General features: G+C 39.6%; 1 protein-coding gene across 9 annotated transcripts in view; it reads left to right on the plus strand.

The window, feature by feature from the left end:
- Positions 1-17,287, plus strand: part of WAC (WW domain containing adaptor with coiled-coil) — an 85,756-nt gene that overhangs the window by 43,966 nt on the left and 24,503 nt on the right. For 6 of the 9 annotated variants that reach the window (XM_089906320.1, XM_022580676.3, XM_022580678.3 and 3 more), the window contains 4 exons: positions 2,909-3,015; positions 9,026-9,141; positions 9,738-9,850; positions 13,834-14,142. In XM_089906320.1, the coding sequence (XP_089762446.1) occupies positions 2,909-3,015; positions 9,026-9,141; positions 9,738-9,850; positions 13,834-14,142 (645 nt within the window). Of the gene's footprint in view, positions 1-152; positions 677-2,908; positions 3,016-9,025; positions 9,142-9,737; positions 9,851-13,833; positions 14,143-17,287 lie in introns of those variants that run through there. The other 3 variants (XM_022580680.3, XM_022580681.3, XM_089906322.1) reach the window with 2 other exon arrangements.

The raw sequence follows: 17,287 nt of genomic DNA on the forward strand, positions 1-17,287 counted from the left end.
GAGAGAGTGGCATGGACATACATACACTACCAAATGTAAAATAGATAGCCAGTGGGAAGCAGCCACATAGCACAGCGAGATCAGCTCGGTGCTTTGTGACCATCTAGAGGGGTGGGATAGGGAGGGTGGGAGGGAGGGAGACGCAAGAGGGAAGAGATATGGGAACATATGTATATGTATAACTGATTCGCTTTGTTATAAAGCAGAAACTAACACACCATTGTAGAGCAATTATACTCCCATAAAGATGTTAAAACAAAAAAAAAAACCCTGTTTCTGAAAATTGGAATCCATGATCTCAAACCCTGCTGCTGCTTTATCAACTAAGTTTACTGAGTATTCTAAATCCTTTGTTGTCATTTCAAACAATCTTCACAGCATCTTCAGGAGGAGTAGATTCCCTCTCAAGAAACCACCTTCTTTGCTTATCCGTGAGAAGCAGTTCCTCATCCATTCAGGTTTTATCATGAGATTGCAGTAATTCAGTCACATCTTCAGCTCCACTTCTAGTTCTCTTGCTGTTTCCACCACGTCTGCAGTTCCTTCCTCCACCGAAGTCTTGAACCCCTCAAAGTCATCCGTGAGGGTTGGAATCAGCTTCTTCCAAACTCCTGTGAATGTTGATATTTTGACCTCTTACCGTGAATCATGAATGTTCTTAATGGCATCTACAATGGTGAATCCTTTCCAGAGGGTTTTCAATTCACTTTACCTAGATCAGTCAGAAGACTCACTGTCTGTGGCAACTATAGCCTTATGAAATGTATTTCTCAAAAAAGAACAGGAAGTTGAAGTGAGCCTTGATCCATGGGCTGCAGAATAGATGTTGTGTTAACAGGCATGGAAACAACACGAATCTTGTCCATCTCCATCAGAGTTCTTGGGTGACCAGATGCCTTGTCAGTGAGCTGTAATATTTTGAAAGGAATCTTTTTTTCTTAGCAGTAGGTCTCAGCAGTGGGCTGAACATATTCAGCAAACCATGTTATAAACTGATGGGCTGTCATCCAGGCTTTGCTGTTCCATTTACAGAGCACAGGCAGAGTAGATAGATTTAGCATAGAGTTCTTAAGGGCCCTGGGATTTTCAGATGGTAGATGAGCATTGGCTTCAACTTCAAGTCACCAGCTGCCTTAGACCCTGAGAGAGTCAGCCTGTCCTTTGAAGCTTTGATGCCAGCCATTGACTTCTCTCTATGAAACAGAAGGCTCTTGAAGTCTACATTGGAAATCTGTTGAGTGTAGGTACCTTCATGAATGATCTTAGCTAGATCTCCTGGGTGACTTGCTGCAGCTTCTACATCAGCACTTGTGGCTTCACCTTGCACTTTGATGTTATGGAGACCGTTTCTTTCCTTCAGCCTCATGAGCCAACCTCTGCTAGCTTCAGACTTTTCTCTGCAGCTTCCTCACCTCTCTCAGCCTTCGTAGAATTGAGGAGAGGTGGGGCCTTGCTCTGGACTAGGCTTTGGCCTAGGGGAATGTTGTGGCTGGTTTGATCTTCTGTCCAGCTCACTAAAACTTTCTCCACATGAGCAGTTAAGGCTGTTGCTCTTTCTTCCATGTGTTCACTGGAGCAGCACTTCTAATTCTCCTTCTAGAACTTTTCTCTCGCATTCACAGCTTGGCTAACTGTTTGGTGCAAGAGGCCCAGCTTGCTTCCCGTCTTGGCTTTCGACCAGCCTTCCTCACTGAGCTTCACCATGTCTGGCTTTTCACTCAGAGAGAGAGACTTTGTGTCACTGAGCACTGAGAGGCCATTGCAGGGTTATTAACTGGCCTCATTTCAGCATTGCTGTGTCTCAGGGAAGAGCGTGGCCCGAGGCGGGGCAGTGGAGGTGGTTGGTGGTGCTTCAGAACAGTTACAGTAGCAACTCAAAGGTCACTCACCACGGATCGCTATAACAAGTAGAGTAACACGAACAAGTTTGAAATACCGCGAGAATTACCAAACTGCGACACAGAGACGCGGGGTGAGCCAGTGCTGTTGGAAAAATGGCGCTGATAGATGTAAGGTTGCCGCAGACCTTCGATTTGTAAGAAACCCAGTAACTGAAGCGCAATAAAGCAAAGCCCAGTAAAACAGAGTTAGGCCTTTAGTTGTTCCTGTTGATTCAAATAGTTAATTCTTATTCATTTCTTCTCATAACAGCCGTGGTTCTGACTGCTAATTAACTTCCAGGACCACTGGACCATCTAAATTGCTCTTCCCACTTCCAGTTTTTGTTCATTGCCTTGTAGCCTCCATACCACTTGCTAGCTCATTTTTGGGTGTGGGGAGTTGAATTATGTTACCTTGATGCTGAAAAATAAATACATGGAATGAAATTGAAGTACTAACAATTAGATTTTTGTAGTGGACCTTTTTGTATCGTTAATCAAGTGTGGGTATTTATATCTTGGTTTTTCTTAAGACAGTAGAAACCATCATCCCTGATGGTCTCTGAAATGTGTAGATTATTCATAAAACTCATGAATTACTTTTAAGCAGTTTTTAGGAAGAGTTGGTCCTGTAGTGAGGAGACACGATGCCATCTTCATCATCTTGAAAGCAGGCACCTTTCCTGAAACTTAACTTTTTGAAAACTTCGTACTGTTTTAGTTGAAATTTGGCAAAACTTAAAAGAGCAAGTGTGGAAACTGTTTAAGAAGTTGAAAAATAATTGCAAAAACGTACTGGATAATTGTGACTTCTAGTTCTCTGTCAGTTGAGTTTTTCTGCCTTTTTCTCTATGTACGTTGTGTCTTTATTAGAACTTTTATTTTATAAAAAGCTACAAGTTGCTAGAAATGATAAAAATGAGGTTTTGCAATGATGAGTTAGTGATATACAGTGATCTGTAGTATGATAGAAACCAGTGCAAACATCAAATATGACTTATAATTCACTTTGCTTTTTATTTTTTAAGGGACCAGTTACTCTCCCCAAGAAAATTCACACAACCACAGTGCTCTTCATAGTTCAAATTCACATTCTTCTAATCCAAGCAGTAATCCAAGCAAAACTTCAGATGCAGTAAGTATATAAACATGTCCCATTTTGTGTTTTTGGAATATATTGCAAAAAAAATTGTTTTTAAATCAAAGTTGATCTTTTCTTAACGCACTTGAACTAATGAGCTGGCCTTATTATTTGAACTGAGCGTGGTCCAAATATGCCATCGTGGTATTGTTTTCACCAAGAAATAATATTGTTTGCATTCCTCTATGGAGCAGAATTTACCATTGTGATATTTGAGATACACAGAACTCTAGATTGTGAAACTTGTGGCTTAACTTGAGCTGCTTCTTTTCATAATCTATAAACTTCTGTTAAAAAAAAATTCTATAAATTTATTGAGTGTCTACTTGTATTACATACTCTACAAGACACTAGTGACATAGAGGTCCCTCTCCTGAAAGGCATGAAACCCAGTGAGGAATTGTAGGTATTTCTAAAAATGAAGTAATTGTTAATGAAGTTAACTATTACGCAGGTTGAACTTTTTAGAGTCAAGGTTCAAACAAAAGTTTTAATACATTCATTCAAAAATAAGGTTTCAATTTCCCAGGCATATGCTAGGTTGTTGATGTACAGAACTGAGAAAATGTAGCCCATCTTAAAGGAACTTTTGGACCTATGGTGGAGACTGAAAAGTAAACCATTAAAATGATGCATGTTAATGTTGCTGGGGAGCCCTCAAGAGGGGAGCTGCAGCCTGGATGAGAAAGGTGTGCTGGCCAACAGACTGACTTTAACCCACGCAGTGGAAGAGGTTGGAATTTGTGTAGCATGAAAAGGAACAGCACCTACAAAGACGTAGAAGTATGAAATAACACCACATGTTTGCAGAACACGGATTTTGATGGTGTGGAAGAATGGCAGGGGCTCAGGTTACAGAGAGAAATGGGGCCGGATTACAAAGCATTCTCTGCCTTTCCAGGGAATATGAACTATATGTAAAGGCAGTGGAGAGCTACTAAAGGGTATAATCAGTGAAGCACCATGTTCGCAATTTTAAAAACGTGGTAGGAAAACACATTATAGGAAGGAAGAACAACTAGAAGGCTGTAGAAGTGTAGGTTGAATCCAGCAGACATTGCCTTTGTTACTCAGGTGATCATCATACCTTAATCGGTATTGAAAACTCTTGGGGTTTATTATTATTGTCTCTTGTTGAATCAGTGTAGATAGTACATTTCCATAGAAAATTGAGACATGAGCGATTTTCATAAAAATTTTAGAGTAGTTTTTAGGGTCCAATTAGGAAAACAGGACTCATACCGGTTATTTTAGCATAGAGAATTTCTAATACAGGAAAGGAAAAGGAACATATAGTGATTACCCCTGATGGCTGGAGCAAAAGGAAGAGGTTGGGGTTATCAGAACCCAGTTGCTCAGAGGAAGAGCCTTGCACAGTTGGTGATGGTACCTCTGCGAGGTACGACGAAGCTGGTTCTGATTCTGGGTTGAGAGCTGGAAAATGGAACCCGCTGCACTGCAAGGCTTCTTCCTCCTGCCTTTCAGCCCTCCTCTAATACCTGGTATTGGCAGAATCTAAGAGGAAGCCAGCTGGCTAAACAGAATGTAATTGGCGTTATCCCAGCCTTAGCATCACAGAATAGAGAAAGGGTGGTATCGAGACTGAGACGACAGCTTGATGAACCTTCACAGGTGCTATCATCACACTGCTTATGCGGAATCACTTTCACTAAGACATATACTCAGCATTTTGCAATGCGTATCTCTATTTTTGTGAAAAATGGCCCCATTAAATTAACAGGCTAGCACTAACCTAATGTTTCCTTTATTACTGACAATTTAGATTTGGTATTTGCTATTAGGACAGAGGCGGGCCATGTGGACATTGTTTTGGTGGAAAAAATTCCTTATTCAGGGAAAACAGTTTCTGATTATTTTGATTTTCAAGAAATGGATTGACATAATGAAATCAGAAAGAATAAATAATGGGCATCAGATAAGTTTGAAAGATCCAAATTCTAAAGGGTGTCAGGGGACTGCACTGTGTGAGTGGAAACTGAAGACGGATTAAATGTCATGTGTTTTCAGAATCAGGGTTCCCCTTTCTGTAGATTTCAACTCTGGGTATATAATTAACCTCAAGTAGTGGTCTTTTTCACCATAATGTACCCAGGGGGAATGACATTTTTGCAAACTATAATTTAATGTTACCTGAGAGCCTGGGTTTTGAACATCTCTGAAGGTTACTTGTAAACTGACTTTGTCCTAAAATCACTTCCAATGGAAGGTTTTTGAGTAGTAAAGTAGAACATAAGGTCACCTTTCATTAATACTTTCATAATGAAAGAAGAGGTGAACAGAAGAATATCAGGTAACCCAGGTCAACACATTATTTTAACCCAGGTTAAAATACGGAATAGCTTTTCTTTAAAGTGGGTTTTTATTTTGTGCTTTCTGAGCTTTAAATATGTCTTTGAAAATCAGTAGCAGTATTATTTGGAGTTATGCACACAGATATGTGTTTGTATGGGTGATTTATATTTATCAAGTTAACTGTTGGAAGTCGAGTTGCAATTACCTTGTTTTTTTAGTATGAAGATATTCACAGGTAGGCCTCGTTGAATTTAAATATGTAGCCTGTTGAACGCCTCCTGCTTCCTAATGTAAATCATGGTAGGATTTACAGACATCATGTAGGCTGCCTTAGATTATGTTATGCATATTCCTGATTTTTTTAAAGAGATCTCTTTATTCAGAAAATCTGTTTATTTAGGAAGAGAAATTTATTTCCCTTTAAAGACATTATAATTGGAATCTTCCCTTAAGTATCGTTTACCAATTTTGATTTGCTGGAGGTGCTTTAAATTCAGTCCTAGGTTACTTTGCATTTATACTCCAGCTCCCCTTGTTATGAATTAAATATCTTCTGGAGGTTTTAAGTTGGAGGTTCTTCTTCAGATCTATTCTCTGTAACCAGTCTTGACTGAAGATATTCTACTTAACCATAGAACTCTTAGGACTCCATGAAATTCTTTGTTACAGTGAGTGCCATCTTTGATGTTATTTAATGAACTATTCTTTATTAACAGTGCATAATTAAATTCTGATATTAACACTTTATTTTCCATAGTTTAACTTTGAGAAGAAGTGGTGGAACTCTATTTTGGAGAGAGTAAATAGGGAGATGCTTTTTTATTTAAGAAGAGAAAAGCAGCGTTGATATAAGTTCTAAAAGTCATTTTCAACTGAAGAGTAGACGGGTGCTACAGGAACTATTGAGTGCCATTCTTAGAGAGCAGCCATTCATGCTTCGTAGTCTCAGGGCCTCTATATTCATGAAAATTGAGAGCTTCTGTTTATGTGGACTCCGTCGTGAGTAACCATATTAAAAATTAAAATTGATAAATCTGAAAGATATTTTAAAAATTGTAAAGCTATTACATGTCAACACATGTAATATATTTTTTTGAAAAATAACTTTCTGTTTCTTTGAAAAATAGACATTGAGCATCTCTTTAAATGCCTGAGTAGGGAGAAGAAACACAGAATTTCATAGTTGTTCTACCTTCAGTCTTTTGTGATATCAGATCTCCCATAAAGCCTCTGAGAAAACTCCCCTGTGTTCTTGTGATAGAATGAGGAGGAAAAAGACAAAATTATATGAGTATTATTTATGAAACTATTTATGAAAATAGTTGTGATCTTGTGAATGATCTCGGGGTCCCTCAAGGGTTCCTGGGCAGCACTTGGCAACTACAGCAAGCCTAATTTAGAAAACTTGAAATGTTCGCAAAACTTTGTTTACTTCTTAATTTTAGATACCTTTTTTTAATCAAGGAACTTGGGAATCTAATATATAACATGATGACTATAGTTGGTGACACTGTATTGTGTAGTGGAAATTTGCTAAGAGAGTAGAGCGTCAATGTTCTAACCAAAACAAGTGCCTGTGAGTGAGGTGACGAGACAGACGTGATAATTAACTAGATGAGCAAACCCTTTCCCAGTGAATGTGGGTGTCGAATCGTTACTGTGTGCGCTTTAAATGTCTTACAATTTTATTTGTCAGTTATACCTTAGTAAGGCTGAAAAAAATACAACGGGGGGGGGTGGGGAATTTAACACCTCCTGTTGCATATCAGCATTTAAAAACATTACCCTGTTAAAGGTTTTTTCCTTAACCTTTTTTTTGAGGATAGAAGCAGGGTGGAGAAGATGAGCTTAAGTTACTAGTATGTGATTGCAGTGCTATACCTGGAGCACATTCTGTTAAGTAAGACATTAACTCGTACTAACCTAGGGTTTGGTGAACCCATGCTCTTCAAGGTTCTGGTCTGTGAACTTTGAACCGTCCTGGAGGTTGTGCCAGAGTGCAAGTTAACTGCCATCAAACACACTGCCTAGCTGAGCGGTGGCAGTGTCTGTCCCGGAAGTGGGCCTTTGGCTCGGGAAGCAGTGTGTTGGCGTGCGCTGTGCCACGGGCTCCTCTTCTCTCCAGACAGGCCACAGCCGGCACAGGCACCGCTGTGAGGGGCGCGGGCTTAGACCCTCTGCTCCACTCTGGTGGCCTCTGTTCCCCTGCCTCAAATCTCCTTCTGCCTCTCCAGACCAAACTAGTAACCCCACGTGGCCACTTGCCCAAACCAAATCTTGCAGATACCTCCGTAGAGGGGCTCAGCCGGCATATACTAATGTAGGTGTAGGGAGTGGTAGGTGGTGGAAAAGAGCCTTTTGAATTCCGCCTTCTGTGGTTGGGTTTCCTGCAGCCTGGCAAAGCCTTCTGGGAGCTAGAGGGCTTGAGAGTTCACTCTCCACTGGTCTTTAGAGGTTTGGAAGCACAGGGCTGATTTCCAGCAGCTTCATGATTTTGAGACACGAGCCTGAGAGCATAATCTGCATCGTTTCTTCAACTGTCCTCAGAATTCTTACGACATTTCCAAAATTGGTATTGACTTAGTGGAAATAATAGATGTCCAGAAACCTGAGTTTTGCTCCTTTCTTCTGCCACTGATTACTTTTGTGACCTGTGGACAACGTGTAAGTTCTTTCAGCTTGTTCCTATGTGGTAGATTAAAGAAAGCTGGGTAGGCAGTACATAAGAGTCCCTTTCCTTAAGCTTTAAAATTGTGTTCCTCTGCACTGTGGTGAGCCCAGAAGAAGGATGGGCTGCCAGAGTATTAACCTTATTTCATTTTAGCCTCAAAGCTCCTTTGAAAGCAGTTAAATTCATGTACGAGTGTACTTGGGGTTCTACCAGATTTCCTGGGGCTGCTGCAGGCACTTAAACATTACTTTTGTTGAGATTAATTCCATGAGAACTGGGCCTTTCAGATATTTCTAACTTCATTATAATTTTACAGTGCCTATGAAATTACTAGCAAGAGACTGTATCTGAGAACTTTCGGAAGACAGACCAGTTTTAGTTATGGGAAAATGAGCAACGCTGCCGACCCTATATACTGTGTGAGACAAGGTTTAGTTGATACTTAACCCATCTCATGGATTTTGAAGTTGAAACAAATCCGTAGCTTTTAATTAGCTTTGTGTTTACATTAAAGTTTTTTTGTGTGTGCTTTTTTCCCACTGAGTAACAATGAATACAGGCAGGCTGTTCTCTGTCACACTATTTGTGATTACTTTTGTGCCTTAGAGTGTTTAGAACTGATGTACTCTCATGCCATCAGATCAGTCAGTTGAGAGTGGCTTCTCCATGTGACTAGATTTCAGCAATTAAAACTGTGGTAATGGGGGGCTTTGTAATGCTTTTCTGAAGTCACTATGATGTTAGTTTCGTGTCATTCTTCCTGTGCCTAATGAACCTGCTAATCTGTTTAATTTGATATTTTATAGAGTTTTCCATTGTTCCCCTTGAAGGTTTTCATAGACTAGGGTCTCCTAAGATACATATGCAGATACTGACATCTTAGACATCTGAGATCAGGGGACTTCTATCTCAAGTCTTTTTCCATATGTATGCCTTGAAAACCATTGACATTCTTGATATTTCATACCAAGTGATTAAATTGTATTAACGTGTTCTAATTTTCTAAAATGTGTTTTTAAGCCTTATGATTCTGCCGATGACTGGTCTGAGCATATTAGCTCCTCTGGGAAAAAATACTACTACAATTGTCGAACAGAAGTTTCACAGTGGGAGAAACCAAAGGAGTGGCTTGAAAGGTATTTGCTCATTTAAGTGAACAGTATCTCTCACTGTTGATCCTGCCGGCGAGCGTCTTGGTGCTAATCGTTCTGAGCTTAGGCTTCTTAGTGTGACGCTCGTCACTCCTTAACTGCAGTGGTTGGCCCATCGTCTGTGTTTTCCATAATTACTCTTTACCTTAAAAAGCAAAACCAAAAAAACTAGGACAGACGAGCAGCTGACCACAAGGGCCTTGTGAACAGTCAGTGTATTTATGTAATTTAAAAATTTATATTAATCTGTTATCTATCATACATCTTCCCTATAATTTGTATTAGAAAACTTTATCATTCTTGTAGGACAGTAATATGTTTCCTTCATATATGTAGAATTATCATTACAGAGATTTGGTTGTAGGGTTAATGGCATGTGAATAATTGGTATAATATTGCCATCAGTGAGAAACATTAATGTTGTTTGCTATATCCCATGTCCCACACCAGTTGAATGATATTAATTACTGCCTTGTTCTTTTATGTTCCACGTACAGTTTCGTTGAGCATTTGACCAGAAGTGTTAAATGTAGATTCATTGTATGTCTTGTAATTTTTGTGGGTGTATCTTTTATTTTTAGAGAACAGAGACAAAAAGAAGCAAACAAGATGGCAGTTAATAGCTTCCCAAAAGATAGGGATTACAGAAGAGAGGTGATGCAAGCAACAGCCACTAGTGGGTTTGCCAGTGGAAGTAAGTATTAATTTCTTTCTCTGAACCAATAGAATGTTTGATTCATTCCTGTAGTTTGTTTACTTTACAGATTTATGTGCATAGCCGTTTATATAGGTAAACTAAAAGAAATAGAAACATAAAAGGTTTTCTATGTTGGGTCTGTCCTCGTAACGTGCATCATTTTGTTCTTGTGAAACGGTGCATGTGGAGGTGTCCATCACTACCCCGTGATGGCTCTAATGCCGTTGAGTTGGTGAAGAAGTAAGATTTCATGCTGTGGATTGACAAGAGACCCCACCCCCATTTACACTGGTCACTGAGAGACCCGCTGGGTTTCAGTCCAGTAACTGAACGATAGCTGCACACAGAGAGTGACGTGAAGTGACTGTCTTCGTCTGTGTTATCAGCGAGAAGCTTGTTCATCCTTGTATATGGAAATGGGTTTCACCACGATTGTAGATCTGTGTGCCGTCTCCATACTATGGGCACCTTCAGGTTCTTTTGAGGTCAGATTTTGTCCGAGTTGGACAATATGGGTAACATACATTTATTTTTAAGTTCAAATAAAATTTGAATTTGAAGATTTCACTAAATATATTCTATTCCCAGTGGCTTGTCTTGCCCAGAATAAAATTTAAATGCCACATAGAATTCTTAGGCTCTTCATCAAATTTTGAAGTTTTGAGAATTTTTAGATGTGTTTTGGGAATTCTTAGACTTAAGCGTTTGCATTCTCCTTCTGTAACTCAAGACAAAAAGTAGGGTTATATTTGGTCCCAGTGGGGGATATTGAATTTTTGATGGGAGAAATTACTTAAGATGAAACAAATAATATAGTTCTGTAGGGCTGAATGTTTAAAGTATGTTCCCTGGAACATTTAACTTTTTATATTAGTGAAATTGTGCTTAATTCTTAGAAAATAACAATGGTTTAAAGCACTGAAGTTAGGGAATTTAAGAATATTGTATATTGAGACAGAAGACCTGGGTTGTAATCCCATTTCACTTAATATCTCAAGTAACTGTGACTTTCCGGCAAATAACTAAAAATGAGAGGTTTTCCTTTTTTCCAGGCTAAAAAAAATATAGTGCCCAGCTTGTGGTCCTCCTGAACAAATTGTGGGCATCCAGGAAGACTCGCTAGATGAGTGTAAAAATAACGTTTTTTAGTTACTGGGCCAGGCCTCTCCACGTAGTGGCTGATGGTTCCCAGAGAAGAAAAGATCACAGCCTAGTATGTTTGTTCTTTCCAAAATTACCTAGTCACTCGTCCTCTCTTGGGGTAATTAGAAGTCTGATAGAAAAGTTGGTGGAAGTGAAAATAGTACTTTTGGCTGCTTAATAAAAATCTTTAAGGAAATAAAATCAGAATTGTGGTTTCAAATTATCTGTGTGCATCTTTTTCTTTCAAAAGGGAAATCACTTTTTTCTTCTTTAAGATTTCAGAAGTTAGGCATGTTATTAAAAGTAGAGAGAGGGAAAGTATTTTAATCTCATGACTCAGGAACGCTTGGAGACATACACTTTTTTCTAGCTGCATGTGAAAGTATATAAAAACTACATATGCATGTATTTTACACCAAAAATAGGATTGTATGTTACTGTTCTTAACCTGTTTCTTCTGTTCAATAATGTTTCAAGGATATGGAACTTCCCTGGCGATCCAGTGGTTAAGACTCTTGTGCTTCTACTGCACGGAGCGCGGGTTCGATCCCTGGTTGAGGAACTAAGATCCCGCGTGCCGCGCGGCGCGGCCAAAAAAAAATTAAGGAAAAAATGTTTTCCAAGGATTTGTTTCCTTTTGCCATTTTATAGTTCAACGTATGTTAACTGCATGGTGTTCCGGTTTTGGACGTGCCCCCATTCATAAATAATCCTCTCTCCGTGGATACCCGCGTGGTTTTCAGCTTCTTCCTGCAGTAAACAATGCTGTTGTTCATATTTGTGCCCACTTCCCTGGTTACTTCCTTAGCTAAATTCCTAGAAGTGCAGGTGAGGAGTCGGTGGGTCTTTGTGCTGAAATGGACTCCTTTATCACACTTCTTGAGTTTTAAGTAATGTTTGAGAAAGGGCTGCATCTGTATTGCTGCTACTTTTTTTTAAATTGGTCAGCTGACTGTACTTGGCGTGATGGTAATAATGGTCCCTAGGCACTGAAGTGCTTAACTTTGTCTATCCAAAAAATGCTGGCAGAGTGTCCCATATGTCTGGTACGTTGGTGTTTATGTAGGGTAGGGCCTAAAGCTCTGTTGTCCCCAACAGCCAGCTAAAGAGGTGTGCGTGTGGTGGAGGGGACAGGGAGGGTTGGGAACATTTCCTACGTAAAGAGGTAAAGGTAGGAAAAAAGATTCTTCAAGAGCGTTTTTGTGTTTCGGGAGTTTTGGCAATGTAGCAAATAATACCCACAGTTTGACATGAAGTTGTAGGGGTAAAATTTTAAATTTGGTATTACTGCTGCTGTAATTGTACTGGTGTAGTTGTATTGTTGATTATTTTTATTACCTTTAATCGGTGCCTCACAGACTGATTGCTCTGTGGTTAGAGAAACTTTAACTTGGGTTCTTCAGCAGTGGCACGGATGGCGCTTGGGGTCAGGGAATGCATGTGGATTCTGTCCTGTGTTGTAGGATGTAGAGCGTTACACCTGGCCTCTCCGTGCCAGCCCCAGTAGCACACCTCTCCTCGCCCAGTGGTGGCACCGAGAAGTGTCTGCAGATGTTTGCTGAGTGTTCTTGTCGTGGGGCTGTGCGGATGGATGGAGTCTCTGGTGAACGGCGTCGCGTCTCGAGCCCTGAGCAGGAGAAAGCTGTTGGCGCCATAGCGCCCTCGTGTGCTGTAATGCTCTGCAGTGTCTCTGCTGCAGGTGTGCGTTGACAACTTGAAAACTGCTTTGCGGTTTAAGCCTACTTCCTTCTTTGTGCTGTCATGCTCTCTAGACTTGGAGGAACCATGAACTGGAAAAAACGACACAGTATTCAACAGGGAGGGCATCCTTTGGTAATATCATTACGTATCATGTGCTTGAATCTTAAGGTGTTTTTCTCCTTGGAAGTTGCTTTAATCCTTCAGTTACTGATGAGACTTGTAATTTAGGCTGGAGGTCTTTTGGACAAATACAAATTTTGTTGCCGTGATTGTTGAAATTTTCCTTCCTTTGTACTCTTTTTGCGGAAGCAGAAGTACTTTTGAGTTTAAAATATTTTTTTGGCTTTAAATTGGAAGAGGATCTGTTCTTAACATGACTGATAATACCAAGTATATTTTTCTGACTTTGCTGCAGATGTAGGGCTCCTGTTGTCAGATAGCATTATCTATAACTTGATTTTATAACTAACTCTGGTATTTGTTAGCATCATTAAAAATATGAATTGATTTACTTACCGAATGCAGAGTTCTTTATAAAATTCAGCCATCCCAAAATGAGGTCATCTAAGCCCTAGTACCAGCTACTTTAGAGCCCACTAATTAGCCACTTCAGTATTCAGAAAAATCAGGCTAACAACAAAGTAGTACTCCTTTGTAGTTGAACCACTGTGGATAATTCAGTCAATTATTAGAACCAAGGTCCGTATTTTAAAAGAATGGACCGTTTACCTTTTCTATTTTAAAAATATTTTTTTTTATTTGAGTAAAAAATGTTATACCTCTCCATACATTTTGATCTTTTAAAACATCAATGTTTTGATGTTTTAAACAAAACAGCTCATGTTTTGTTTGAGCTTATGGTGTGGCTCTAAAGAGTCCCCAAACTAGCAGCCCGCTTGAAATCTCAGCGTAGATGAAGCACTTACAGTTGAGCTAAAATTCCTCTTCCAGTATTTGAATATCTATATGCTCGTGGTAAAACTGCAGGCGCTAACTGGGCTCGCAGTTTTATAGAAAGATGTTAAATACAGGTATGTTGCTAAATTAGCTGATGTTAAAGACAGGATTCTAACGTAATCTTTTTTCTTCCCCTTCCGTCATTTCCAACATCTCTTTTTCCGAACTCTGAACTAAAGTGGAAGACAAGCATTCCAGTGATGCCAGTAGTTTGCTCCCACAGAATATTTTGTCTCAGACAAGCAGACACAATGACAGAGACTACAGACTGCCAAGAGCAGAGACTCACAGTAGTTCTACGCCAGTACAGCACCCCATCAAACCAGTGGTTCATCCAACTGCTGCCCCAAGCACTGTTCCTTCTAGTCCATTTACGCTACAGTCTGATCACCAGCCAAAGAAATCATTTGATGCTAATGGAGCATCTACTTTATCAAAACTGCCTACACCCACATCTTCTGTCCCTGCACAGAAAACAGAGAGAAAAGGTATGCCATTATTACTAGATGCTGCACGTTGAACTATAGTTTCTTGAGTTTCTGATTATATTACATTATTTCCGTTAGCTAAATAAGACGCTTAATTATGAATTCTTTTAAAAAGTCTTCTAGAATGTTACTGCATAGATTTAGATCTAGAGTTAGCCATATTTAGCTTTTTTCTTTTTCTTTTTAATTATGAAGCCTCAGAACTGTTTTTTGCCTTTGACACTTTGAAGTCAAGTGCTTAATTTATAACAGTTAGTAATGGATAAAATAACTTTTCACAGCTAAATGACTGTCCCATCATACTTGTATAAAGTAACTTTTGGTTTTTGTGATAATTGTCTTCATGATGTAGTTTAGAAATTGTCTCAATTTTCTATTAAAATTTAATATGAATAGAGACATTTAAAAACTTGTCATTTCCGCATACATGCAACTATTGGTTTCAGTTTGTGAATTAGAAAACTGAGTTGTGGGCCATAAGATAAGGAGTCTTAATGTCTGAATTATGAGTTAAGTCTGAAGAGTAGAAGTTGAACTTTGCAACCCAAATTGTGTTTATCTGACTCGGTGCTAGTAACCATAGACAGTTCAGAAAAACTGTGGCAACCACCACTTGGGGGGCGATGCATAATGGAAGAAGCAGGGTGATGGGATAAGCCTATTTCATAGACCAGCCACAGTCCCAGACTTAACCCAGTTTTAAGGAACTAAGGAAATTTGAAAAGCATTAAGTAAATAAGTCACCTTGGGTAAGACCCCTCAGCAGATGAGCTAGCAGATTAGCATCAGTAAATGTTGAGGAATTTTTATGTCCTTTGGGTTTAGAAGATGCTATGTGGACCTAATGAGTCTTTAAGCTTTTACTCTGTTGTCAGACTCATTATTTCACACTGATTTGATGTGTTGACAGAGGGTTTAAGTAATTGGGTTTCTTTTGCTCCTAGTTTGCTCTCCTTTTATGTATGTAGTTTGACTTTCCCCTGTAGCAGTTGTTATACATTACAAAACATACTTTCATCATAGAGTGCATCATACATAAACAGGTTACTCCAAATGTTGTCAGATTCCCCAAAGATGGCTTGTACCAAAATTCATATGTACAAGTCATATTTGCCGTGATGCAGAATTAAATTTACAAGAGAGAATTCCTGAGAGAGAAAGTCTGAATTGACGCATTAATTGTTAGTGTGGTAATACTTTCTACCTGATGCAGAATTAAATTTACAAGAGAATTCCTGAGAGAGAATCTGAATTAACACATTAATTGTTAGTGTGGTAATACTTTCTAAAGGGTGTTTGGGTTTTTCAGTTTTGCCGCTTTTAGTTTGGTTACAGAAAAAGTTTATTTAAAAAACATTTCTCAGTTTGAAAAAACGACCTTTGGCCTTCAGAAAGGTCTTTGGTCTTTCTCCCACTTTACCTGTTGTTAGCTCTCACCTCCTCTTTGGAGAGTTTTTCTTCCCTGACTTCTGGGACGCTGCGCTCCTCAGCTTCCTGCCCTCTCCTCTTCTTGCTCCTGAAATAGCATCAGAGCTCAGTCTTCACTGTGGTTTGTTCTTTTTTTTTTTTTTTGCGGTACACAGACCTCTCACTGCTGTGGCCTCTCCCGTTGCGGAGCGCAGGCTCAGCAGCCACGGCTCACGGGCCCAGCCGCTCCGCAGCATGTGGGATCTTCCCGGACCGGGGCGCGAACCCGCGTCCCCTGCATCGGCAGGCGGACTCCCAACCACTGCGCCACCAGGGAAGCCCTTGTTCTTTTTTCCTGCCCAACATGTCCTCTTTTGCTGGGTAGCAATTCTCGTGACTACCTTGTCTACATAAGTGACTCCCAAATCTTTATTTCTAACTCACACACGTCTGCTTCCTTCTCCAAGCAGTTGGTATTTGTTAACATCTCCCCAGAATATAGTGTGTCCCAAATGCCTCCCTTTTCCCACAGTTTCTAGGTTCTCAGTGACAACACTATCCTCCCAGCCATTCCATGTTCTTCAACATTCATTCATCCATCAGCAAGTCTTGGATTCTTCCTCCTGTGTTTTACTGGTGTGTATTGTTTCTCTCTCTTGTTATTGCCACTGCCATTATTGAGCCTCAGGTCATTGCTCTTGAAGTAACCTTCTGATAACTGCTGTGCTTCCTTCTACCCACTCTGTCCACTTCCAGTGACATCATTATAAAATTTAGATTGGATTGTGTTATTTGCTTGCTTAAAATTTTCTAATGGTTTTATCCAAAGGGAAAGTCCATACTTCTCAGTAAGATGATAGCAAGTCCTTGACAGTCTGGTTGCAGCCTGTCTTACTAGCTTGATCTCCAGTATTTCACTCTTAAACATTCCCTGTATAATTCATCTGCTGCAAACTTGTACAGTTTTTTAGATCGTGTTATGCTCTTTCATGTTTTGATCCTTTGCTGAAAAGGACGTGTTCTTCCCTCCATTTCCGTTGTGTTGGACTCAGTTCCTTCTCTAAGGGCCAGCGGTGGTGTCCTTGGGTTCTCAGTGTCAGTTAGCCTCTCAAACACTTTGTTTTTCTGTCTGTTACCGCACTCACCACTTTATGATTTTAGTTCCTTCAATCAGACTGTCCTGTGTAGGGTCAGACGTTATGATTTATTGCATTTTGTACTTTCTTCACTCCCTAACCTCTCCCTCGAAGCTTCAAGCACCATTCCTGACAAACTTAACGTAATTAAAGATTAACTGTGTACCAGGTTTGGTGCTAAATGTTTTGTACATATTTTAGGTTATTCCTTAAAACAACATTGTGAGGGAAAGAATTGTCTTCTTAGATATGAAGAGCCTGCACATTGCTGAAGTTGAAACATACGGTGTAAGACGTGCTCCTCCAAAGTCCACGTTCTTTCCATAAAGCTGTGCGTAATGAAAGACATCACCAGTCTATATTAGTTTGGACTCCAGTAATTCAAAACTCCTCACAAATCTTAGGTGATTCATGTTTAAATTCTACAAGGTGTGTTTGCTGATCACAAACTTACTTTAAACTTACAGGAAGAAACTTGATTACCTTGGAATTGCCTAGGTGTGGTGTATAGGGAAAATAGGACAGTCTTACCAAGTATTTCCCCTTGCATGTGAATTGAAGACAGTACTGTTTCCTTAAATAAATTGTATAACAATTTGGAT

This window comes from Delphinapterus leucas, chromosome 2 (assembly GCF_059928025.1).
Source record: "Delphinapterus leucas isolate spDelLeu-1000000601 "Yukka" chromosome 2, BTC_Dleu_Yukka2, whole genome shotgun sequence".
Classification (NCBI taxonomy): Eukaryota; Metazoa; Chordata; class Mammalia; order Artiodactyla; family Monodontidae; genus Delphinapterus; species Delphinapterus leucas.